Consider the following 26,195-nt stretch of genomic DNA (forward strand, 5'->3'; position numbering starts at 1 on the left):
TGTAAGACGTACTGCCATGCAGCACACCGAGGGTGACCGCCACTGAGCATTGCTGGGTACAGTTTTCAACCAGCTGCACTGGCATAGCTGAACTGCTGAAGTGTCTTTTACATTCCTCAAGAGGCAGGGAGCAGTCAGCCCACATCTGCAAAACAATCCACCTCTAAGAAACGTTAAGAGAAGCACCCTTAATAGGCTTCTGCAGAACTAGGGCTCAATCTCTATCAAACCCTTATTTTAATTTTTAACAGGGGCCACTGAAGACGCACAACCATGACTTTTCTTTGCAGAAGACAGCTACTGTAAGATACGCCTCTGAGAACTGTCATATACACCTGCCTTTAGCTGTATACATTACAGGAACATACTTTAAGATACGTGCATCTTATCATTACACATAAATATATCATTAACTGTACAAAAGGCCACATGATATTAGTGGTTTCACCAACTGTGGTTTGAGTCTCACATCAAGCAGTTTACAGTTGAGTTCCACACAAGCCTTCCCTGCTACACGTTAGTGGCCTTGTCTGCATTACATGGCCTGATCCTCTCAAGGTTTTACACATAGGGCATATTTTACTAAGCTTTCACTGAGGCAGAAAAAAAAAATACACAAGAAGAAACATGAAACCAAATGGTCACAGCATATTGCTGCTTCAGGACATCTGCCATTCACAAACTTTTCTTCCCTCTGCAAGACTTCCCTGCGCACGCTCTTCAGCTCTTCAAACCAGATGCATAAAATTAAGCATGACCTCTCCTACTCAAGATTAAATGCACTGCTTCTCCAAATATGCAGAACAGCAAGAAACCACAGCAGAAGACTCTGGAGTAAATTCTTATCTACCATGGTGAACAGCTACAGGAGTATAGGAGATACCCAAGCCAGAATTGCCATGAAAAACTGTTTCTTCTGCCTAAGCTATGAAATTAATCTGGTGACCTCTCCAGGCATGAAATTGGTGACCTCTACGGGAAAATGCCACTCCAGAATACACCCAGACTGCATTCACTCAGACAGGGGGCTCCTTTTTGCACAGAACAGCATCCAGGACTTTGCAGCCTAGGATGCTAGGAACTGCAGCATGATCTTGTCATATATACCAATTAAGAAAGCACATCAACTCGGGGGAGCTTTGCCTGAAGAATATATGCAAGACTTGCCCCAACAGCTCTTACATATCTAATTTAAAGCCAGCATAAATACAAAACCAGGAAAGCAATACATTTGAATCTCTGCATTGCAAGGTTCAGAGAAAGCACAGCAGCACTTTTTCATTGTGATGTTGCACCTGCCAGTAGCTCACCTCTCCTCCCCATTATCACAAAAGTGACAAGATCTAGCTGTAAGGTAGAGTTCTGTTCTTCATCAAAACATAGAATTTTGTTAGGGTAGGCTGCAGACAGAGCAAGTCATCAGGTATCACAACTTGGAGCAGCAGGGAGTTTAATTTTTTTGTTGTTTTCAGAAGTGAGACAGACAACTCATACCTAAATCACTTAATATTTCTTGGACTGAAATTAAAAGACCATATCATTCATTCCCTCTGGCATGTAATCCCAGCAGTACAATTAGGCCAGCTCTTATGCTTTTATTATAGCACTTTTAATATTTATTGTTGGCATTTAAAGATACCCCAGTTCCTGATGCTTTGTCTCTGAAAATTTCAGCTTTGTCAAATAAATGCATTTCTAGCCCTCCTGACCTGGTGTAATGCTGCAAATGCCCAGCTTCACTTTCCAAAGCAATTCCTTTCAATGGCTGCATTTAAGATGGGTCATTACAGAAGCTAATTATCTAGGGCAGTTGAGACAAAAATCACTATTTCAAACGTGAAAAAACAGCTACTACAACAGGGCTGAGCTTGCTCTCTCAAGCACTGTTAACCTAGCTGCACTCTGACACAGCTGGTATCATCCTAGAGTCAAGTACCTCCTGCCAGGGTCCAACCTGCCACTACTGTCAGCTCTCGGGTGAACTCAGGACATCTGAAGCCAGCCTGCCTTCCCCTCCAGGGATGTTCTGTGTACCACACACTTACTCAATTCTTGGCTCCCATTGAGCTGCTCTCCTCAGGTAAGAGCAGCTCGTTTGTGTTCCTCCCAGACTGCTATCAAGTGTATTTTTTTTCCCCCACCCCTTCCCACAGGGCCTAAAACTTGTTATAAGTGCAGAAAGTCAGGTTGACTATACAGGTTCTGCTACAAGAACATACAACCTTTTTCCTACTTTATTATTTAACAGAAACCCCCCTAGCACTTTAAGAGTTGATTTATCAAGACCACCTATCACACAAAGCATTAATACTTCTGTTACTGTAAGCAAGAGAATACCTTTACAGGAAAGAATGGGATTCTTTTGGCTCCCAAATCATCAGTTTCACAGATTCTAATGCAAGCATCCTACTGGTAATGTGCTAGCAAAAAAACCCCACAAACCTCCAAAGTCAGTATTTTATATGGTATTTTGTAACTAGAGCATCTAGTCCTACTGCATCTGTTCTACTAGAAAAAGTAGCCCTACAGAAATTATTCTACAACAAAACCTTGGAAAACCACTTAGATTGGTGGTGGTGGGGGTTGTCAGTTTCTGAGAACAGTTAGGAGAAATGGAAATATGTCAGCTTGTGTTTAGGCACTTTTCAAGCGCCTAAATAATTTGCCTAGATAATTTCATTAAGCTGTCCAGGATACGTAATGAATGAGATAACAGTCAATTAAATCATAGTAAGCAAGGACATGAGAATTCTTACTAAGAAATAACAATACAGTCCTCAAAGAAGCAGAAAACATTGCTAAGGCAAACTTTTTCAATCTTACACGATGAAAGACAGACAACTAGAAAGAAGCAGGCCAGTCATTTCTTTCTTCTTTAATATTTTAACTTAGTTTAAAAAAAGTAATTTTTACCATACATTCACATTTTTCTTCTCCCCAGCACTTTGTTTTTTTGCTTTCAGGAGGTTCAGAGCACACTTGCCATCACGTGGGAAGCCACTTTTCTTATTAGGTCTGCACCAATGGTGAACATCAGAAGGGACACCTCTTTGATTTTTAGTCTGTACCTCACAGCAGAAAAACAAGTAGTTCTCACGAGCCTCTGGGAAACATTTTGAAGTCTAAAACAAACCAGTGAACCCACTGATGCAACGTAAACGATAGAGGAATTCTGACAGTTTTAATGAGGCTGTCTTAGGGGGAAGATTTATCACATCAATTGTTTATGCCAAAACAATTATTTTTATCTATATATTTTAAAATTCAGTGTTAATGAACCCAGATAGTAAATGATGTTTCAGCCAGGTACTTTTTTTTGTCCCTCTTCTGCTCAGGTATTTTAGCAAGTCTGAACCCTATGACAGTTATCAATGTATTTATCTAAAAAAAAGTAGTGTTGAACGTGTTAAAGGTGGTATCTCTGAAGTCTGAAATGTTGAGCAAAACATAAGATCCTGTACACTCAAAAGCCCGTAAAACTTTGGCCAAGTGTGCCACTCAAGCAAGTATACAGGATAATTCCTTCTAGGAAATAATTGTTAAATACTGGCTTCTCATCTTTACATTTTTATTTTGACATGACAGTGAGAAGCATCTTAAGCACTGAAATTAATCTGCTTTTCCGTCTATACCATTCCACTTTCTTAGATTCTCATCTCACCCTTGCTACACAAGAGCATTGGTTGTTTCTGGTTTTATTTTAAAAGTTTTTAATCAATTCAAAGACTTTCAAGTTCCACATCACCTTTAAGCATTCTAAAAATATGGTTCACTACCATCCATCTGTAGATTATTGTGAAGACATCAACAGATTCTAGCAAAGGCCACTTGTATTTTGATGAACTACCATGCTTTTTTCCTGAAAGAGATGGAGAATATTCCGTAACCAACTAGTTATCAAGGCATGACATTCAAAAACATTTCTTAAGAAACCATACATTTATTCAGTGAATTTTAATCTCTTCTAGTGTTGTGAATCATTCCTAGAAGACTGTCACAGATTGCCTTAAGTTATCATTGATGAGTTGCATTTCCATTTGCCAATTTCACTGTGTAACTGCTCTTGATTTTACTATCAGACATTCTCCTGTTCTAGTAGCTTCCCAAGGAAAAAAAAAAAAGTATACAACCATTCTGGGAAAAGATTAGGCATAAGTCTATTGACAGGCAAACACATGCTGGGAAACTAGTTCTAGGGAAGAGCTCTGGGTAATTGACTCCACTAATTGATTAAAAATTTTCAAAAAAAGCAGCTTTTTTTTTCTTCTCCTACCCTGCCTTTTTTTTTTTTTCCCCTCCCCTTTAAAAAAAATAGTGGTACGACAGAGAAGAGGGAATGCTTATATAGATGTTGTAGATTAACAACTAAATTTGTTCTGGAGAAAGTAGACTGTCTAAGATGCTTGAAACTGTCAAGTCATTTGAACCAATTTTACAACATCAAGCTCTCTACAACCACAGCATGTGAAAGAGCACTTGCTAACTTACAACATGCTGCAACATAACTGGCAAGCACTATTTGCCCACCACCGAAGGGTAACCGTACAGTATAAAAACCGCCAACATATTGATATAATTCTTTACAATAGTTGTAAAGAAAATGCAGTACTGAGTCCCCTTAAGTTGTTCCTATGGTCTTACTTGTCACTGGGATGAAGTAGATGACTGTGGAACAGTACCTCCCAGGACAACACTGTTTTTGTCAGGTAGGGTTTTAAGAACAGTTGTGGCTGGTGACTGTAGAATTTTACGTGAAAGCCTCATTCTACCATCAGTTGGATCACGTCCAAAGTATTTAACCTGTTAAGAAAACAAATCATTTTAAGACTGACCAACTTAAAGAGCTGGGAGTAGCATTTTTCCTTAATAGGTGGTGTTTTGTGGGTTTTTTGTCCTCTGTTCCCCCCCTGCCCCGCCCCCCCCCAGTATGATGCTAAAAAAGCCAGAAACAATAGGCACTGTTTAGCCAATATTGGTCTGTCAAATTAATGTGGTGTGTAGACAGCAAGAGTATGACACTAAATAAATCGCATTTGAAATGATCAGACCTTTAACTAGCACAGAAAGGGAAACTGGTATGGCAGAATATTTTCTTCATAAACACAAAAAATTCACACAAATTCTAAAATATGAGCAACAGTTTGTTTGCACTTTAAGTTAAAAAAGAATAGCTACCTGAATTTCTTGTCCAACTTCTAATCCCAGGGCACTAGGATGCTTAATCTAGAACAAAGAAAAAATTTTTCAGAAAAGTTTGTTTCAGTGTAATTAATTTAATAAGGTTAGTTATATAAGTTCCTTCCTTTAGGGATTCCTCATGCTAACTTCAGACAATCATAGTGGCTCAACACTACTGTATGAAAAACAGGTTTCTAAATGTTACATAGAAAAGGGTACTGCAGATCTAAAGAACTTTGTGATATGCATAAAAGCATAAACAGTAGGTTTGTAGCAGGCATATAGTTAGATTGTTTGCATCTTTAAGTACAGGGCAAGCAGAGGTTAAACAGAAAGGTGCTGCTAATCCAACACAGCTTTTAACATGAAAATTGACTATAAAACAACAGTATCTGTGTTACAGTTAATGCAAACTAAGTTTATTGAGAATTGATTAAAAACAAAGTGTCTAAGTTATACCTGTTTAAGCATGTATTACCTTTCTTTGATCAAGTTGTGAATTATGAAGTAACACTGGAGTCATGTTTGGATACAATTTTACCATTACTCCAGAATCTCTGCAACAGAAAACAGCATGATTATTTCAAAATACTTTAGTAGAAGTCTGTAGGTATTGTATGCTGCACATTGACCCCAAAGCAAACATTAGTAAACTTTTCATAAACAAGATTTCACTCCTCCCTTTTGGAAAAATCTTATATCAACCATAACATGTCCACTCATTTTTCCTTAATTGGAAGTGGATGGAAATTACTTATTTCGGGACAGTGTGTTTCAGTAATAAGCACCATGCAAAAAGTGTATGTAATTTTTCCAAGACAAATGTTGGATCAAAAAGTGAAAAGCAAATTCCTACCATCTCTCTCAGACATGAAGATTAAAAAAGACCTTAGGTTTTGTAACTTAGAGACATTACAATAACTAAACAAGCAGCAAAAATAAACAGCCTTATTTTGAAACATTGGCATCAGCATAAGTCTCGCATCCTTAAAAATCAATTATTTTACATGACACTTAGTTACCAGGAATATAGCTATGTAAATAAGCTAAATTCTACTTAAACTCCAGAGCAGTTTTCATACCTTATTTCAGTTATTGTAGCTGTATAAACTGCGCCAAATTCCAAGTTAACTTCTTGCTGTAGGGGGTGGGGAAAAAAAAAACACCAAAGTGAACAGTAAGACGTAAACTCACAAAACGAAACCGAAAAGCTAACATCAAAAGCCTGTGCTTACATCATCTTTGCAGATTTCGTGGATAAATTCTCTTGCTTCATGCATAGCACTAGGCGTGGGGGCAAACACAGAGTATGTCTCTTCATCCAGCTGACTTAAAGTTACACCTTAGGAATAGAATTTGAGAGGATTTACTGCTACTGTTTCAGCAAGCAGAAAAGTTACATTCAGTAAAGCCTTGCAAAGAGCAAAATTATTTTCTACAGACTCATTAAGATCTCAGTCCTAATAATTTCAGATTATCTTCATCAGATGAGGCATTGGACAGCTTTATGTGCAACTGAACAGAAAACACATTACAGGTATACTTGCCAAATACCTGGACAAACTAGTGTTCCATACAGTAACACAATATTATTATAATAATCCTTTTATGGCAGGAAAAAAAATTCTTGAAAAAATTTTGGTATTATGAAAGAATCTCAGCTTCTATGAATGAACTTCACAGATCTTTAATAAAACTACAGCTTTCATTAATAGCTGATGGAAATTAAAGTCTTCCAGAGCCAGAACACAGTAAGATTGCATTGTAAAATTCTTTATACCTCTACATTAGTTTTCTGGCTAGACTGCATAGGCTTGCAACCAGAGGAAAGTATGATTTTTTTCCCCCATTTTCTCCATCCCAATCCCCTGAGGAGCACTAATCAAACTAACCAGGGCGTTAAGAGTTTCAAGACCAAAGCAGTTGAAGCAGAACATCTACTTAATACTCTATAGATACCAGCCTTTTTTAGTTTTTAGCTTTCTAGAAGTAAGAAACAAGTGAAAAAGATTTCTTTTATTGCTTAACACAGTAATTTACATTTACAAACAAGTGTTCATAAAACAAGTCTGATGTACTTAATATCAAAGCAGAAATTCACATCTGCTACCACAGCTATCGGTTGAACATTACCTTCATCACTCTGAGACACAGTAAGGGTGGGCAATGTCTAATTTCACTGGTTTGAGTGGTTTGAACAAAAGGTTTTAATAGTGTAGTCTCTCAGAAATACTTAATACTTCACCAATTCCATTTATTCATTTCTGAGGGCAACCACAATATCAAGGTATAGGCCTAATTTGAAGCAACCTGTCAGGCTGCATTGACCTCAGCCAAAGAATCAATTGCCCTATTCACATAATGGTGGCAACAAAGGCATTGACTTTGCATTTCATGCTATAGGCCAGGCAGGACAAACCACTGTGAAAACAAATAATTTATGCCATGAAATACAACAAGGTCAGGAAACTTTTGTCACACTACTCACTACCAGTTTAAGCCCCAGTACAGGTCACTTCTGCAACATGATAGGCAAGCTGGATGTCTAACACAAGCCAGCATGTTAGTGTATACAAGCTCTTCAGGGAATCCCAGGAAAACAGTTGATGTACACTGTAGGGAAGAGCTCAATGCCCTCTCTTAACCACAACAAAAGAGGCTTTAGTTCATTGGAAGAGAAGCTGCACAGATTTGGTCTACACTTCGGCATATTCATGATTAGACTTGCTAGACCTCACATCTTTCAATCAACACTATCTGGGCCTAGATGAACCTTTAATGGCCTCTTCTGTAAGCCCTGAAAAACACCATCACATGTTCACCAAAATTCTGGTAATTCCTGCTGTAAAACAAATTGCAAGCACTTTTACAGAGAGAATCTACACAACCAAGCGTAGCTGAAGTGAGCTTCACCTAGCTCTTCTGAACACATGCATCTCCTACCAAGATACTGCAGACTCAGTTTGTACTGAGCACTGCAACTGCTAAACATGCAAGTCTGAAAACAAAGGCAAATACTACTGTTTTGCAGTCTGCAGCATGAAGCTCAAATTAAGAATACCCTTTTCTCTTAATAGTTCTTCCTGTCTACTTATTGGGTTGTTGCTGCTGAAGCACAAACACCAGTTTTATGGAGGTGGTCTACAGAACAATTTTGGAAGTTTTTGGCTAATTCCAGTTTTGAAAGGGCATAAAGATAGCATTAAGGTTCAACAATAGCTGTGCTAATAATACCTGTGCTACCAAAATCTACAAAAAACAGTTAAAACTCCACACTAGTAGTATTCACATAGAGAAGAGAAGCTAATAACACACTAAGATAAATTATCACAGGAAGCAAGAATGTCTTACCAGTCTGTGCTTGAAGTTTTTTCAAATTATAGGCCCCAGGACCAATGAATCTTAATCTTTTTGATAATGGAACATGGATAGTTTCTGAAAGAACATTTAAAACTACTTTGAAATGCTAAATAAGATAATCTTCAAAAGGTATCACATAAAAGTAGTAATTCATTTAGGTTTTAATCTTCTATAGCTACTTCATTATTTGCTGAACATTGATGTAATTACATTTAAGAATTGAAATAAATGAAAATATAGAATACAAGTACTTTGATGAGTGTAAATTACCTTAAGCCATAAAAATATTGACATCCGTATCCATTCTGATTTTGTGAGTGTCACGTAACTTCAGTTTAATTCTGTTTTCTGGTTTAGAGTGAAATAGTACAGTGCTGCCCCACATGACAATAAAAAACCCCAAAATTCACCTCAAAATACCTAAAGGAAAAATAACTTCATGGGGCAGGGGCAGAAACATGTAACAAACATTCACTAAAAAAAGCTGTTTTAAGCAGCACCTTTATGTTAAAAAGGTAATTATAAAAATATATGAATTCACATCAATATACAACTAACATTACCTACAACTGGTCCACTTTCTTTTCTGTTAGGTCTGGGTTTTGCCAGTGTTTGGTTCATAATTTGTAAAATCTCCCTCTTTGCAGCTGGGGGGGGGGAAGGAGGGAAAAAAAAGTTTCATATAAGATTAAAATAAATTTATGCAGTTTTAGTTATGAAATAGATGTTTTATGAACAGATATTCATAAAATCTGCCTCCTGCCTAACTTGAGAGTTTATCGCAGTAACTTAATACATGTCAGATAGCACATGGTTGTTGCAGTACAACATTCTGCTCTGTATGTATACATTTGTTTTGTATACAAAACTTGTGCTTTCAGCACATTTATTGATTTTATGCAGCCTAGAACATCGCATACAGTTTCAGGGTATTTAAATAAATCAGAGTGCTGGTAAGAGCAACCAAGTGTAGCTTTGATAGTTAAGTTATGACACACTGGTCTGGAACTTTAGCTGAGCTGCTTGAAGTGATACACCACTGAATAGAAATTACTAGTTCTTGCATTTTAATAAGCGTTTTCTTACTGAAACGTTGCTATTACAAGCAAGTTGAAAATTTTCTTTTCTAACTAGTTAAATCCTTATTGAAGCTTATAGCTTCATTTTTTCATATGGCTCAAGAATATTTTAGCTGTACACATCAATACAGGTAGTAAATTTCAATAGTAAACATAGCTGAATTTATGGTAAATGAGAAATATTCTGCTGGTTTTTTATAAGATTATTCTGTTGGATTTAAAAAGTGTCACATAATAGGATGTTTTTATGCAAGTGCTAATCCACTTGGGTGTTAGGGAAACCCTTCATATGTTTCACTAACAACAGATGGCTCCTCCCTCTCCCAACTTTCACCAGTTAAAAGCAGTCGAGAGTTTCAGTGCTCAAAGCTGCACTTCAGCCTTTACTGCCAGTTACTCATAGGATATCAAGCTGCTAGATCTTAACCGTGAACTCCCTCAGACGACACAGACTTAGAATTTAAGTTCTAAGAACTCACTGCTCAAGAGACGTTTAAAAATTGGTCTGAAGTTATTTAAAGTTAGTTTGGAGCTTATTTTTAACAACCCTTTCTACTGATTTACTGCACAGCAAAAAGCATACCTTTTTTCCCCCCAACTTCCCATGTATGATTTGAATAAAATACGAAAAAAAATTATAAACTGATGTGGCTTAATAATATTGTACTTGCTATCAGTCAAATCCAAGATAAATGTAAATATTTCATAATACATTCCTCATCCCTGATGTTGCTCTTTTGTACAAGTTCCCCCCTGCTCCACCTTTGCTATGCCACTAATTTTATTGCAGTTTTTCAAAACAAGTTACCCATGGCGCTCAGCTGGTGAACATTAGTATCACACTTTTTATTTTGTTTTAATAAAACGTAACCTCTAGGAACAGCAGACACTTTCACTGACATTACATACAATAATATGAAATCTAAGTGTGGTGGGAAGGGCCCGGCTTTTGGGAGATTGAATGCTCTCCTCTGACACAAAAAGCTATTTATTTTGTATGAAACTCCTATATTGATGTGAAACAGCCAACACCCAAACCAGACCAGTTTTTCAAAGGTAGCAGCTTTTTTCCACAATGAGAACAAAAAATTAGTAATATATGATTTAGTTTCATAGAACTTAGAATTTAATACAATTCATCTTTTAATATGATAAAACGGGTGCAAATACAAACACTGACCTACCTGTAGCTTGCTGAATTGCTTCCATTACAATTTTTATTGGTATTCCTGGCAGTTTTAAATCAACCTAATATGAGAAGAGTTAAGTGACATTAATACACAAGGAAAGCTTTCTCAGATACATTCTCAGAGTTTCACTTTAGGAAGATTTAGCGTTACAATACCTGCAAGGCAGTTATTCCTTTATTAGTACCCGCCATCTTAAAATCCATATCACCATAGTAATCTTCAATTCCCTACCAGCACAGACAGAAAGAAAGCAAGTTGGAGTAACTTTATCCCAGCACCAAGTCCCTATTGTACTAAAAGTACATTCTAGGTTTCAATAACCCTCAAAGTAGTTCTACAGACTTGGATTTACTTCTGAGACTCACATGTTTTCCTACAGCCTTATTTTGCTTTTCAGGATTAACACTGTTCCTATCTCTCTTTAGAAATTAAAAGCTTTTGTGGACTAGTTTCTGAACAACAGATCTACAGTTGATCTTGTACAATCAGTGGCTGCCACAGGAAGAAGCAGCAGCAGTGTGGTCATGTGCATCGCCACCCTCCCTACCCACCAGGAACTTTGCCCAGTGCTTATTCTCCATACAATATAGTGTATTTTTCAGTAAATTAAAGTATTCAAGACTTATGTCTTTTTCCCCCAAAGAGAAAAGACAAAATTCATTGGAAAGAGAGACCTTATGAGAGCTTAAAAAAAATAACTAAAAAAAAAAATAAGGAGAAGAAACACGACTGGACATTTCATAGAGATTTTTTGAAATAAGGGAGGAATTTGGGAGACAAAACAGAAAAGATAAAACTACTCAGTATTTTCAGTAGCATATGTTCGAGAATTAACTGGGTAAAAACATTAGAAAAGAAGGCCGTAGAGAATATTTTACAGAATTAAGCAGCAACAACAATGATGCTAGAAACACTCACCAGAATGTCTGTCAGCAAACGATAGTCCTCAATATCTCCTTTTTCCAGACTGCATTTGGTAATGAGACCTATTGCTACACCTGCCACTGCACTTGATATTGGAACTCCTAATAGTGGTAAATAAAACCCCATTTTTAAAAACTTTGGTCATTTTCAAATCCTGTAACACGTTATCATATGTAGTTTATTCTCATAAGCGTCATATTTTGTACCTGCATCCATTAATGCCAAACTTCCACCACACGCAGAAGCCATTGAAGAGGACCCTACAGAGTTAGAATACAGGGAAAAAGAAGTATTAAACATTTGTCAAAAGTACCTGAAACAAAATTTGCAAGTGATATTCTTTAGTGACAGTCTGAAATTGAACTTGCTGCTAGCTAGAAAATACTGTGCAGCAACATAGATACTACAATAAGTAACTGCAATTAAGAAATTTTCTTTAGCAGAAGCATTTTTAACAAAAAATGGGTAATATAGTTCGAATCTTTCATAACACTGATACAAAAAAAGCTTAACAAGCATTACGTTTAATATTAGATATTCTAGACAAGAAATCTGTGGGCTTCACAGGAAGCTCACAAATAGGACTCCATCCCTTTCTCCACTAACACCTTCTCCCAGCTACCTGATCTCACTACAGTGCTAGGAAATAGGAGATGGACCTCAGGGAGCTTCTTGCCACACAGGGAAATCTGCAGAAAGGTGAAATGGATAGCTCTCTCCCAAACTGGGCAGATGGGAAAGAACAAATACAGACAGCCAGGAGAAGCTACCTCTAAGTCAGTGAGGGTACCAGCTGTGATTAAACACTGAAGAATAGGTCTTAATACATGCTGATTTATTTTCCTTACTCTATAGCATAAAAATGCCCCCAAACACCATTTTATTAAACTCAAAATAAATTCAAAATGTTTACATCTCATACTGATTATGTACTGTTATAGAAACTGAAAGAAAGGTCCATTGTTCATGACTATTTTTATTTTAAGTACTTCAGGTAATAGAGTTATCAAGATTAAGAATGTTAAAAATGAAATCTATTACCTAAAATATCTACAACTCAAGTTTTTCAAACTCTAGCTTTTTTTAAGAACCAAATTTAGTCTCTAGCACTAGGTTCAAAATAAGAAAAATCATCATACCATTTGACTCTAAGACTTCAGATGTAACTCGTATTGTGAATGGGAAATCCTGGGGAATAACTGGTTTCAAAGCTCTTTCTGCCAGTGCACCTGTTCAAAAAAACCCAACAAGCACGACACCAAGTAATCCATAAATAAAAATAATCAGATAAAATATTAAAACTTACAGCATAGGACTTCTCTAGCCTGAACTTACCATGTCCAAGTTCTCTTCTGTTCATACCAGTAACTTTGCCAATCTCATTAGTTGCATAAGGTGGAAACTATGAAGTAAAAAAAAAAAGCGTACACAGAAAATTCACTAGTGTGTGGGGTTTTTTCCATTTGAAAACATACACTTAGGAAGAAAAACGTGAAGCTTTGGTGCATGTCAAGGTAAAACCCAAATAATAATAAAATAAGCAAATAAATAAATAAAAATCAAACCACCACATGACTAGCATCAGTTAGTTTGCAAACCAGGACCAGTTTAGGTAGTGTTTATTTCTACTTCCACAGAACAAAAGAGAATAAAGCAGCTGCAAGGTAGCTGAGAAACAATGAACAAGCTTACTCCAATTAAACTTGTCAAACAATGTATCAGAAATCTTGTTTCCGTCATACAGATAATGGAACAAGATATGCCTGTTGCCAGTATATGAAATACTGCGGGCAAGTTTCAAAGGCTGAGAGAGGCCCAAGATGTAAAAGCACTTATTTACTACTGGTGTATTGTGTCAGTTAAACATATTAATAGAGTTTAGTAAACATAATAGAGCAGGTTAATGCTGCTTTCAGTAATTACCCATTCTTAAGGGGCTAACCTAATGTTAAGATATTAAAAAGGGTGTAGAAAATGGCAATTTACAAATTGTCTTGTACTTTCTTAAGAAAACAGCACTGTTGTTGATAAACTGCAGTATAAATTCACATACGAATTATACAATTACGAATTATCTGTGTATTAGCTAAAATGTTTTATCCTGGGAAGTGATCAATTTCACCTTTAAAAGCAAAACATTAAGTCCTTCTGTGAAGGATGCAGAAAACTGTGACACAGCAAAACTCACCTCATAATGCAGCATGAAGTTTTTATCTTTTATTCCACTATTAATTAAAAACAAGGCCATATCACAAAAGAGCAACCAAACAAGTCTTACATACAGTAGGTAATACATAAGATTATATTCAGTTATGCTTACAAATATACCCAGCCAAAACAACAAACCAATAGGTTTACTCATCACCCACATTCTTCCTAAGGTTTTTCTACATAGTAAACAAATAGAAAGCATAGTCTACAAAGAAAAAACCTCATGTGTTAATCATCAAACATTAAACTTGTGAGAAATAGATTAAATGAGCAGAATAATTATCAAGTTCCAAGTATGCTGATAAATACATGGAACAGAGAGAGCCAGCTTTCATCAATTGTTTTATTTAAAGAGACTTAACGGTTTTACAGATACAAGAGTAATTCGCTATTTTTTTTTCCTCTCAAAACCAAACTGGACATTACTTGTAATACTCTCCAAATTCAAATGTATGTCTATGGAATTAACGTCACATTAACAAAAAAACAATTGCCAAGATCTCTTGAAAACAGACCACTTCAAAGTCTAACTTTACACGTTTTTCCTGTCCTAATGAATGTCAAAGTTCAAGGAACTTTTATCAGATGTGCCCAAGTGCTCTCATCCTCTTTTATTACTACTGAGAAAACACCAAAAAAGAGATACATACCTCACTGCTGTTGAGATAAGATCTGATTTTACGCTTGATTCTATAGAGTCAAACGTAACTGTACAGAGAACCTAAAATAGAGGGTAAATAAACTGCTGTTAAACACTTCCACCTTTCACAATTTACTTCTTATGAAGAATCTAAAAGAACAACTTCAGCAACAAATATTATGCCATCACCTATCACTCCTGCAAACTCTTTTTTTTCCCCTTCATTGCACAAACTTATTCATAATCTGTAAAGATTATATGGTCTTACAAGTGATCACATTCAAAAATACTAATCTAATGCTTCTTAACCTGTTAGAAGCATAGAACAGCGTGTTCATTAAGAAACCAAACTGCTTCATTTAAGAGCCAGGGCTAGATGCAGCCACAATGTTGTGCAAAAGAGCAAGCCTGTTTATCACATGAACCTGCAGCTTGTATTATTTTCAGTGGTTAAGAGGGAACAACACTGAGGAGTAAATCACTCTTTGCAACAACCCATGTACCCTGTAATAAGTCAGATCAATAGCTGACAGTCTTCTAGGAAAATCAGCTGTGAAAATACAAAAGACCAAATCTTGCATAAAGTCTTAATTCAATCCACCCAACACACCTGACACTTCTAGCAAAGAAGAGAAAAAATTCTCATTAATGTGATTTTTTGGGGGTACGATTTCCCTATTTATTCCAGGTTACATATGAAGTTTCTTTTAAAAAGACTTCTCAAGACACGCATAATTTAGCATTGCTCTACATACCCATTAAATGAGTCACCCATTCTAAAAACGAAGAGGACTGTATTTTACATGAAATGCTTTTCTTTCAACACGTATCTTTAACATAAAAGTCTACATAGAAGGATGACAGAGAGATGAATTTGGACCTACTTTATTAACAAGCAATTTTACTTTAAGCCATACTGAATTGTAAAGCTTTCTTCTCAAACAACCTGCCCCCACGACAAAACCCAACCAACCAAAAATGCCCCAAATGTGCCAACCTGAACTCAACAAGGGGAAGCCTTATGGCTTCTAGCTTTGGTTACTAGACATTCTTCAGAAGGTCCGATGATGCAGTAATATTTACTAGACTCTTTCTGGGCACATACACTTAGAATTTTATCCTAATATCTGTGCTGTTAACATAGCAAGGAGCCAAGCTTTATCTATTGTCTTAACAGACTTTGATGTATTTAGATTAAATCTAAGCTGTTTTCTAGTTATTACTATTTGAATGTGAAGAAAAACGAAACTATACATTTAAATGAAATATACAAAACTTCCAGCTTTTAATAAGTTAATTTATAATTTCTAATGTTTAAAGACACTACCTGTGTTTGACCTCTCTGAAATAAGGCTGATCCATGAAGCATTTTAAACATGTTCACTTCACATTTAATATCTCTGAGCGAAGTCAAATCTCTCCCATCACACCTAAAGTTACAAGCAGAAATTATGAGATCAATGGAACTACAGTGTTGGATTAAAAGTTGACAGAAATATTATTCAGTAGGAGTTTGATATATTTACCTTCTATATTCATTCAGAGCAAGATTTCTAAAAATATCCTTTGAAACCACATTGAAAGATTCCATGATTTCAAAAGGCTCAGCCTCTGGAAATTTTTCTGGGTATAAAAAATTAAAATAATAATGCATCTGAAGTTGGAAAATTGATTTTGTAGAACTTTTACTAAAATAGCTTGACCAACAAAGAGCACACGAAGTAGTGCTGCTCCATTCAAGCATTCTCTACATATTAAGAAAACAGAAATACCTTTCAACTGTTCTTCTGTTTCAAGCCGTATTTTGTTAATTGCTTCATCTCTAGAAATCTAGAACACAGGATTTGCAACTAGTTAACTCTCCAGGGCAGAGTAACAAAAGAGGTTTGGATTGTCAGGTTTCTCTTTGTTTTAAAATTCTGTAAAACTCAAGCAATAAGCAACAGGATTGTCACACAAATTCAAAGATCCATTATCATAGAATACCAGAGTGGAAAGGACCTCGAGGGTTATCTAGTCAAAACCCTTCTGACAAAAGCACTGTCTAAAGATGGCCCAGCATCCTGTCCAGCTGAATCTTAAAGATGCCCAATGCTGGGGAATCCCCTGCTTCCCTGGGGAGATGATTCCAATGGCTGATTGTCTCATTGTGAAGAATTTTCCTCTTGTGTCCAAACGGAATCTCCCCAGGAGTAATTAGTGGCTGTTGCCCCTCATTCTTTTCCATGAGACTCCTTGGAAGAGGAGTCTCCATCTCAATGTACTGCAAACAAATATTCTGGTAGGTAAGAATTTACAGAGTAATTTATTATTACTATTGCAAATATATGCAGAGAAGGAGAAGAGTTTTCATTAACAATAGGAGAAAGAACTAAATCTTACTACAGTTTCATGATTATATTAATTAAAAAATAATTATATCATGTTTGAAGTGATTACTTACTTTATCATGGCTAGAATCTGTGAACACCGCATAGATCTTGTTAGAAGCAAGTCTTTTGGAAGAAAAGAAAGCATTTTTTAAAACAGAGCTTAAAACCTGCTTGTTTATTTTGAGGACTAAATGTTTGTTTTCATCAGCAGTATGAAAGCACCAGACTGACATTTTATAAACATTACTAGCTCCAGCTGTCTGTCCTGCCTGCCTGTTCTCCTGCCACCTCTCTGAAACAAGTTATCACTTCCACAGCAAGGCTCATACACGCTAACATCCTGACTCCTCCTGTCACCACGCCACGAGAATGGCATATTAAATTACACTATCTTCACTGGGTTTTTCACAGTATTTCTTTTGCCCTGTTTTTCTTACCAAGTATAAAACAGGAGAGCTGAAGGCCATATTCCTAAGTTTCTACGGAAAATGCAGCAACTAATGCATTTTTAATCTGATCATTCAAAACATGCTCTTTTGTTAAACAAAACCCCCAAACTATCTGCCTAGAGCTTATCAAATTAAGTAATTGTTAAATAAGCATTTTGAGTCATTTAACAGAATTTAGATCAACATTATTTGATCTGAACTTACTTATTTGCACATTCCACAATCTCTTCAGGAGCAACAAATAACTTCTGAACAGTTCTCTTGACAACACCCCGTTCTTTCACTAGTTGTTGAATTCCCTGGATTATGTGCTGGGTATGCTTCACCCCTACTTTGATGGCATGACAGAAGTCTTGTTGCAATATATTCTCGGCAGTTGCTTCCAACATAACTATCAAAGAAAAATTAAAAATTAAGTAAATTACTATTTTATTGTTCAATAGCAATCCAATTCAGCTGAGGAAATACAGAATAATATTAAACTGCATAAATATAACTAAATTTACCTAACAAAAGTTACCTAACGCATTGTTGTTTATTCCTGTGTGAAAATACAAGTTTCAAAATTAGGGAAATATCAGCAGAGGCACCTAGCTGATTTTCAAACACTCAACAGATACTATTAACCTACTTACCAACTTGATTTTGCTGAGCTCCAGCAACAACTAAATTTAAAGTACTAGAAGACATCTGTTTTCGAGTTGGATTGATGACAGTTTCTCCATCAACCAGTCCTACCCTTACTGCACCTACAAAGAAACTCCAGAGAATTATTATAATAAGGAAGTTCTTTAAAGTATCATTTTACTTTGAAAATTATACACGTAAAACCAATAATTAAAGCTATGGATTTTTAAAAATATTAGCACATTAGCTATATATTAAGAAAAAATCTGTAATGCAAAATTAGCTCTTCTTGAACTTCTTTTGGGTAGTGTTACAGGGCAGGGTATATAAAGCTATGTAGCATTATACACAAGGCTGTAAGTCTACTGGTTGGGGTTTTTTAGTCATTTGAGCACATATTTTCTAGAAAAAAAGGCAGGTGAAAGGAAAAATACAGCTGAGTATTTGTTCTGGGCTAGATCTTGGCTTCTCTTTCCCCAAAATAGTCACAATGGAATAAAGCTCTTCCTGAGTTCCTGGAGAAAAAGTATTCTTATCTGGCTATTTTCTGAACAATGCTTTTCAAGACCCAAGTTTCTCTAAAGAAAAAATTAAGTTACTGGTCTCTGCACCATACTACTTCTGCATTATAAATCCTTCCAAAGTATATTTAGTCCAGGAAAAAATAATGCTTTGAAGTGCAACAATCCTATCCATTGTAAAATTCCATTCAATACTTGAAATAAAAGACAGCGGATTTTAGATTCAGGCTCTTGATAAAAAAGCATGAACTGTGGTCTAAGTCTTCTATTACTCAAATCATCCGTCACTTGAAAATATTTACTTACCAATAGGACCATTCCATGGGATATCAGATAATGCAAGTGCTGCAGAAGCTAGAATGAGGAGATAAAAATCTGTGTTAGAAAAAAAATGGATCGCATTAAATCACACATAAGCAGTAGTTTTTATCAGTCATCTTACCTCCATTAATTGCCAGAACATCAGGGTCATTGACACCATCTACTGCTAAAAGATTACAAAGGATCTGGCATAAGATAAAAGACAATGAATAATTTTGATGTATACATTTTTATTAGCTGTCACTACAAACGTAAGGACAATATAACAAAACATTCTATGTATTTGTACATGTCTATACTGCAAATGAAAATTTGTTCAGGTATTTAAACTAGAAAGCTCACAGAGTGTAGAGTATCATATCATATATAACATATACTATTAGCCTTTCTTTCCTCTATTGTACAGAGGATATTTGAATTTTGTTCCTGTACCTCTACAATAGAATTTGGAAACTAGCACGGAAGAAAAGTAATTTAAGGCAAGGAGATGACAAACTAAAAAGCAGCATTAGAATATTAGACTGTTTTTCAAAGTTTAAACCCCTCCTGGAAGACAATGAAAATTGTTTATCTTAAAACAGTGCCTACATCACATGAAATTTTCAATTGATATACCCAAGTTTTCCATTCTGAAGGTAGCTATAGTTAGGGACAGCAAGCATGACCTACCTGTGTATCGTAAAAGTAGCCCACTGGGAAGAGTGGTCTGATTGACCGATCTGGAAAAAAAATATTCAAAGTCTAAGAAGTATTCAGCTTCCAGTAGTTAGCATTCAGTTTGTCTTGTGTAATAACCCCACAAAAACCATAAAATGGTTTACATGGAAGACCCAAACAAACAAAAAAGGCAGAGAACTCAGAAGTAAATTTAGCATGACAATCAATTCTAAAATGTCAATAGCACTCAGAGTGAAGTAAGAGTTATTTGAGTGAGCATACCCACTGTCAGGTAACACAAGGTAAAAACACTGAAGAAGTTTTCTGTGCTTTAGGATACAAATAATCTATTAAATAGTATTTGACCAAAAATATCTTCAATGAAAAGACACAGTCCTCCAAAAAATTAAAGCAACAAAAGCATACATGTTCTCAATATTGCATTATATCCACAATGCAGATTTCCTATTTATTTCAGTCCAAAGTGCACAGGACTGCGTAACAGCCTAGGCCTTATAGGCTATTCCCTCTCCTAATTCTTTTCATCACTGTCTTCAGATGCTGATGTATCTGACATCAGTTTTGTATAAAAGTTGACTTTCAAGGTATTATCTTATTCATAAATGGAGATCACTTTTCAAGCAGGACCAAGAGGGAGAGAGTGAGTATCTATCAATCAGTAAGTCTGCCTCTCTGTGTTTCAGTTTAGTTTGGTTGTCTCCTCCACTTGTTCAGAGAAACGTCCAACTGCAGAGGTAACATCTCTGCAGTTAGCACGAGAGCTTGATATGAACAGAGGTGACAAGATTTCTTGGAATCCAGGCTTATATATAAAGGAATAGGCACACAGCCCCAGTTGATGTATCATTTTAAAAATCAGTACCAATAAGCAAGAAACTACAAGTCTGTTTCTGCAGTAATGTCAAAAGAAAACAATTAACTCTGCAAACCGCAGTTATAAATTACCATATTTTCAAACATTCATGAGGATATTACAACATATTTAAAAGACATTGTAAATAGAATATTTCAGTCTACCTATTACTCTGCTTGTAAGAATTTCTTTATCAGTGGAACCAAGTTCTCTTCTTAAATAGTTTGTAGGAATTCTTCCTGCTGCAGCAGCTTTCTGACGGTAGTCAACCTTTTAAAAACAAAACAGTGATTCCTTAACACAACAGTTTACTTAGAGCCACAGAATCATTCAGGCTAGAAGGGACACCTCCAAAGTCTATAATCCAATCCCCTGCTCAGAGCAGGGTCAAGTCTGAATTCAGATGACATTATTCAAGGCTGTCTTGATGCCCAAATGGCCCCTCCGTTCTGTGGCATATATGGACTGCCCCATCAGTCAGCCCCAGCCTGAACTATTGCAGGGCACTAATGCACCCCAAGTTCAGGGCTTTGTTCGGCCTTACAGAATTTCATAACATTCCCGTCAGCCCATTCCTCCTGCCCCTGGTCCCTCCAGACAGCAGCCCTGCTTCTGAGTAGGCCATCTGCACCCCTGCAGTGTGGTGTCATCTGCAAACTGGATGAGCAGGAATTCCAGGTCACTGCTACAAGTATGAAACAGGCTGTGTTCCAGGATAGACCCCTGAAGAGCTCACTGTCGTTCAGCTTGAAGTTAAAGCTTAATAATCACAGCCTTTTGAGACTCGTAACCCAACCAGTTTTCCCCACATCTAAAATACACTGCCTGAATGTGGATGCTGTGGTGGGCAACGTTCACACGGCTTTTGTGGAAAGCCTTGCTGAAGTCAAGGTAGATAACATCCAGTGCTCACGCCTCATCCACAGGTCTCGTCATCTTATCATATACTGCCGTTCTGAAGTTCGGGGTCTGTGGTCTGCTATATCCGCCCAGCATCTTGAACTCTACCATTTAATGATTACTACAGCTAAGGCTACCCCTGATTATGACAAAACTAATTCTGTCATTAGCACTTACCACTAATGGCATAAACTGAGATGCAGAAGGCTTAGTTTTACTGACTGCTGTGACCATTACTGCTGTGTCACCTAGCTGGATTAAGACAAAAAAAAATAAAAAATTGAAGTTACCTGCAAACAAAATATTGTCTGAAGTCTTAAACTTATTCAGAAACTAGAACTCTGGAATATTCTTTGATAGAAACCACCACATAAATCTATGCTTCACACCATTACATTTTTTCTTTTAAATAAAACTTTTTTTCCTACAAAACACAGCTAAACATTCATTAGGGATTAAATTGCCACCTGAGGCTCTATATTTTTTTAATAGGCTCTGATGTCGCAACAATGAGTGCAGATACAGAAATTTTCAAGTTGTGCAAATAATTTTTTTTCACCTGAACAACCGCAGATCCATCAGCAAACCTCGCAAGCTTTCCAGAAGACAGTTCCATCTTTCTATCAGAAAGAAATAATCTATTACTCATGCTGAAGTCAAGTAAATTTTCCAGTAACGTCTGCATTCATCGACAGCATCAACTGTACAGAATGTAAACTACACCTCATATTAGACAAAAAACCCCTCGTGGCATATGGGAATTGAAAGGCTTTGACCAAAAGCCACCAAATACCCTTAACTTTAATGTGCTTTTGCCTCAAATGTCCTGCCTTTTCCACCTTGAATGAAGACAGCCACACTGGATGTCACCTGAAGTAACACAGAAACAAAACACTCCGCGCACACTGGAAAATGAATCCGCCGCTTGTTCAAGCTGGGTTTTAGTCTTGCCAACAGAAAAAGCAAGCGCACACCTGCTGTGCCCTCACAAAACCGGGGAGCCGCTTGTACGCCCGCAAAACACCTTTTCCCACCACAGCTGCAGCACATTCTCCCTCACAGACACCTGCTGTTCACCCGCTGCGAAAGAGGGACTGCACGCAGCGACGTCAGCGGCAATTTCTCCTCACGTTTGTTGCCCCGTGCGCCCCGGACAGCTCTCTTCACCGAGTCCCCCGGGCCGACAGCCGCTCCGCAGCCCCGGTACAAGGCGCAGCCTAACGCCACCCCGCCGCTCCTCAGAGCGCGGGGTGCCCCTCACCTGTCCCCCACATCCACCGTCACGGTGCGGCAGGGCCCGGGCCCCGGCAGCCGCCGCACGCAGCCGTCCGGCACCAGCAGCCGCCGCCATCGCGCCGCGGCCCCGCCGCCAACAGCCAAACCGCCGAGGGCGACGCGGCGACAGCTCGTGGTGGCAGCCATGGCGCCAGTGGGGAGGAAGGGGCAACCCCTAAGGCATGCTGCCCCCCGATTGGCTCTGGGAAGCGGCGGGGGGCGGGCTTCCGCTCAGTAAGCTCGAAGCGGATTGGTTTTCTTACCGGTGGTTTCGTTTCGATTCCTCGGCGCGAGCGCGTCGCTGCGCCCTCTGGCGGAGTCCCGCCGGCTTACGGCGGCTGAGGAGGGTCAGGCGGGGCAGAGCGCGCGAAGGCGGTGTCTCCGCGGTGTTCAGCGGGGCCCTGCTGAGAAATCTGAGGTAAAAAGTGGCAGAAAAAGCTCCGTGGCGGCCCCTGGCTATGGAACGGCTTTAGAGTCAGCTCCGACTACAATCTGGGGGGACACCCCCCGACTACTGTCTGGGGGCCCAGGCTGAGGGAGGGGGCACCTGCAGCAGGGCTGCCGCCTCGTTCCCGCCATTGGCGCCTCAGGAGACACCGCGGCTTTGGCGCCCGTGAGGCCCTGTCCGGCGGCCCTAGGCCCAGCAGCCGGAGCGTGCGCCGCCGCCAGGCCTGGTGCGGGAAAGGTGTCCAGGTAAATATTCGGGGCCCTTCCTTTAGGAGCCTGGCTGAATGCTCAGTGCCAGCTTAAACTCACGTGAGAGGAAAAATACGTGTATTTGGAATTAATTCCCCCAAAACACCTCGTTCTGTGCTTTTTGTTTTCAACACTATAACACATCCACCACCCCACCCCCCATTTCAAAACAAAGAATTGTAATTAACCCCCTGAATCTTTTTAGTAATTAACCTTAAAGTTGTATTAACCGTAGATCCCATAGCAGGGTCTGGCAACTGGAGCATGGCAACGGAGTCAAGAAATTAGCACCAAACTTCAAGGTCATGCTCATCTCAAGTCACTGAAGGGGCTGTTCCGTCATGCCATCCTCGCATTTCTCCTCAATAAGGCAAGAATAGTGATCCTTAGCACTCCTTTAAGCCAGGAATGTCAAAATAGTTTTCAAAGTAAGAGGAGGCTTACAACAGTTGTTACTGCTTATCACAAAGGCTTGCCAGTTAAAATATTTGTTGTGCTGTAACATGCTTAGAGTGCAACAGAATGTTACACTTATGGGACAGTGTTTATCTTCTCACATTAATTATTCCTCAGATTATTACTCAGTTACATAATGCAAAAGAATTAGTAATTACTTCATTATTATTTATGTCTGTGAGCGTGAATGGACAGTAATGTGATCATGGAGACCTGATCACCCCAACAGTGAGATTCTTGCAGGATTCAGTTAATAGAAACAGTCAAACTTCATCTCAAACTGATCTGTCATCTGGAGTTAACAATTTAAATTTGGGAGATATAATAAAAAAAATAATGCCATTTACTACTAGTTTGTTTCTAATGCTATTTTGATATTGCTTGTTCACTAATCAAAAATTTTCTGTTTAGTTAACTGGATTTTTCTGTTAGAGCATTTATAGAAAACAGATTCATTGGCTGGGAGAACAGTCCAAGTAATAATTTTCCTTCTGTGCCAACACATTTCTTATCTTTTTGGCAAGACACAGAAGAAAGAAATAAGATGAGTGATCCAGAAACTTAGGATTTGGCCTGGGCAAAAGTACAGTTAACTTTATCCAGATTCAGAATTCATTGGTGCAGTTTTATTTGGTACAAAAATATATTAGGTGGCAAATCAAAAATGTTCACCATGTTTGCCTGAATTCCCATTTGCTTTGCAGCAAACAAACAGATGATTGTTCGGAAAGTTTTTTATGTCATTATTACTCATTAAAATTGCTATTCTCTAGCTTATGGCAAATAACCATTCAGAGCTCTATACTGTTATAAAAATTATTTGATTTTGTAAGAGTGATAAAGAAGTGGTTAGAAGCATTCATATCATGCAAAAGACATGAGCAACACAAATCGTAACCACTTTCTGTGCTTAACAGAAGACACTTAGGGCTTTTTAAAGTGTAAATTCAATTGGTGAAGCCAACATACTTAAGCCAGAGAATTACATACAAGTGACAAGCAGAGAGGAAACAGCAGGAGGAGAGAATTCATGGAGAATGAAAAAAGTGATATATGTATGTTAAGGCTGAACAGACTGATGCCGCAGATTTTAGAAAGAAGCATAACAAAGGTGCAGAGGAACATGTAAGGATGACCTAGAAGTGATCTAGAAGCAAAGGTCTTTCTAACAGACACTGTCCATTCACCATAAAGGACAAAACCACACAGAATTTGTGTGAAAAGCGTTTTTGTTGAACACTTTTCCTGTCAACAGTAACCAGCAGACAACAAACACTTCTGCATCAGTTCCAAATGTCTCAATACTTTCTCTGTAAAGGAAACCATGACGTTCTGTCCTGCTGACTTCTGTCATCAGCAGTATTACACAGTCATAACTTGTATTCTGTCATTGTTCTGAAATCTCAGAGAAATGCCATAACTTTTAAGCTCTTGAAAAGCAGCCATGCAAAATATATGCTTCAGCTTTTAAAAAGACATTCATCCACATTACTTATATCAAAGAATGTATTCTGTAGCTGAGATTACATATGGTTGTAAAAAAAAAACTCCAGGACAAACAGAAAAAAAATTTTTTTCAGATGATGTGTTTAAAAATAATGATTAACTTTGTTATTTTTTTCCATTTGAACATACATTAGAAGATTTAAAACAGTTCACAAACAGCATGAAGCATTGAAAATAGATCTTTTGAGTGAAACCAAAATTATTAGATAGCTTTTTTCCCCCTCACCAAAATGAGAGGCCTTAAGTATATGCGCTTTACAACTGTCATGGGCTAATGTGTTACTACCATACCACTGTAACAGAAAAAGGATACAAGAACTCAGATATAGTTCAAGATACTAGGCAGCAAACAAAATTAATGTTTAACCTAATGAAAAAGCAAAAATACTATTTATTTATTAAGCAATATTTGCACCTTATCACTCTCCATCAATTTTTTTCTCTGATATTTTTTTCCACCCAGATCCATATTCAGTTTAATGATATATAATAAACACCACCCAAGAACACACATCACTAATTTCCCCATTCACATTTCCCCCATCTAGTTTGGAATAAGAGACATGTTTGTCTTCCTAACTTCTGCTTATGGACAGCAGGTGCCAGTAAACTGGGAATAAACTTGTTTTGCACTGGAACTTCAAAACTATGGCTTTTGAACCACCCATCAACATTTCAGTAGGCAAATGACCACTGAAAAGGTGTTTTTACAGTGCCCTTTAACAGATATGCTTGATCTTTTCATGCTGTTCACTCTGCATATAGGACACCATGCTCATGAGATCGCTTTCTACAAGTAATCTCCACAAACAGTCTTACTCAGGCCTCACCAGGGGACATCATGCTTTCCTGACTATATTTCCCCTTATTGCCTTCCTAAAACAACACTGAATGTAGCAGATAGATGGTCCATGCACCATGCCCTGAAGACCAGCACATTTGGACTCCTCATCAAGAGA

The 26,195-nt window shown here is 37.7% G+C and overlaps 1 protein-coding gene across 2 annotated transcripts; it reads right to left on the bottom strand.

Annotated features, from left to right (window-relative positions):
• Positions 1-2,860: 2,860 nt before the first annotated feature.
• PNPT1 (polyribonucleotide nucleotidyltransferase 1) lies at positions 2,861-22,760 on the bottom strand. 2 transcript variants are annotated; one of them, XM_080408080.1, is made up of 29 exons: positions 22,565-22,760; positions 21,863-21,919; positions 21,481-21,555; positions 20,568-20,673; positions 19,542-19,591; positions 18,994-19,057; positions 18,858-18,905; positions 18,039-18,152; positions 17,608-17,794; positions 17,026-17,077; positions 16,355-16,412; positions 16,109-16,205; positions 15,910-16,012; positions 14,593-14,663; positions 13,920-13,956; positions 13,067-13,133; positions 12,871-12,960; positions 11,938-11,991; positions 11,726-11,832; positions 10,963-11,034; positions 10,802-10,865; positions 9,102-9,185; positions 8,530-8,613; positions 6,414-6,520; positions 6,261-6,316; positions 5,657-5,735; positions 5,176-5,223; positions 4,642-4,800; positions 2,861-3,859 (listed from the first exon to the last, which is right to left on the bottom strand). In XM_080408080.1, exons 1-28 carry the CDS (start codon positions 22,652-22,654, stop codon positions 4,645-4,647), a joined length of 2,277 nt encoding a protein of 758 aa, XP_080264206.1. In that variant the 5' UTR covers positions 22,655-22,760; the 3' UTR covers positions 2,861-3,859; positions 4,642-4,644. The 2 variants fall into 2 exon arrangements, with proteins under 2 accessions (XP_080264206.1, XP_080264207.1); XM_080408081.1 differs by having other exon boundaries at positions 21,863-21,923; positions 22,565-22,759.
• Between the last annotated feature and the right edge of the window lie 3,435 nt (positions 22,761-26,195).

This window comes from Falco punctatus, assembly GCF_963210335.1.
Source record: "Falco punctatus genome assembly, chromosome: 12".
NCBI lineage: Eukaryota > Metazoa > Chordata > Aves > Falconiformes > Falconidae > Falco > Falco punctatus.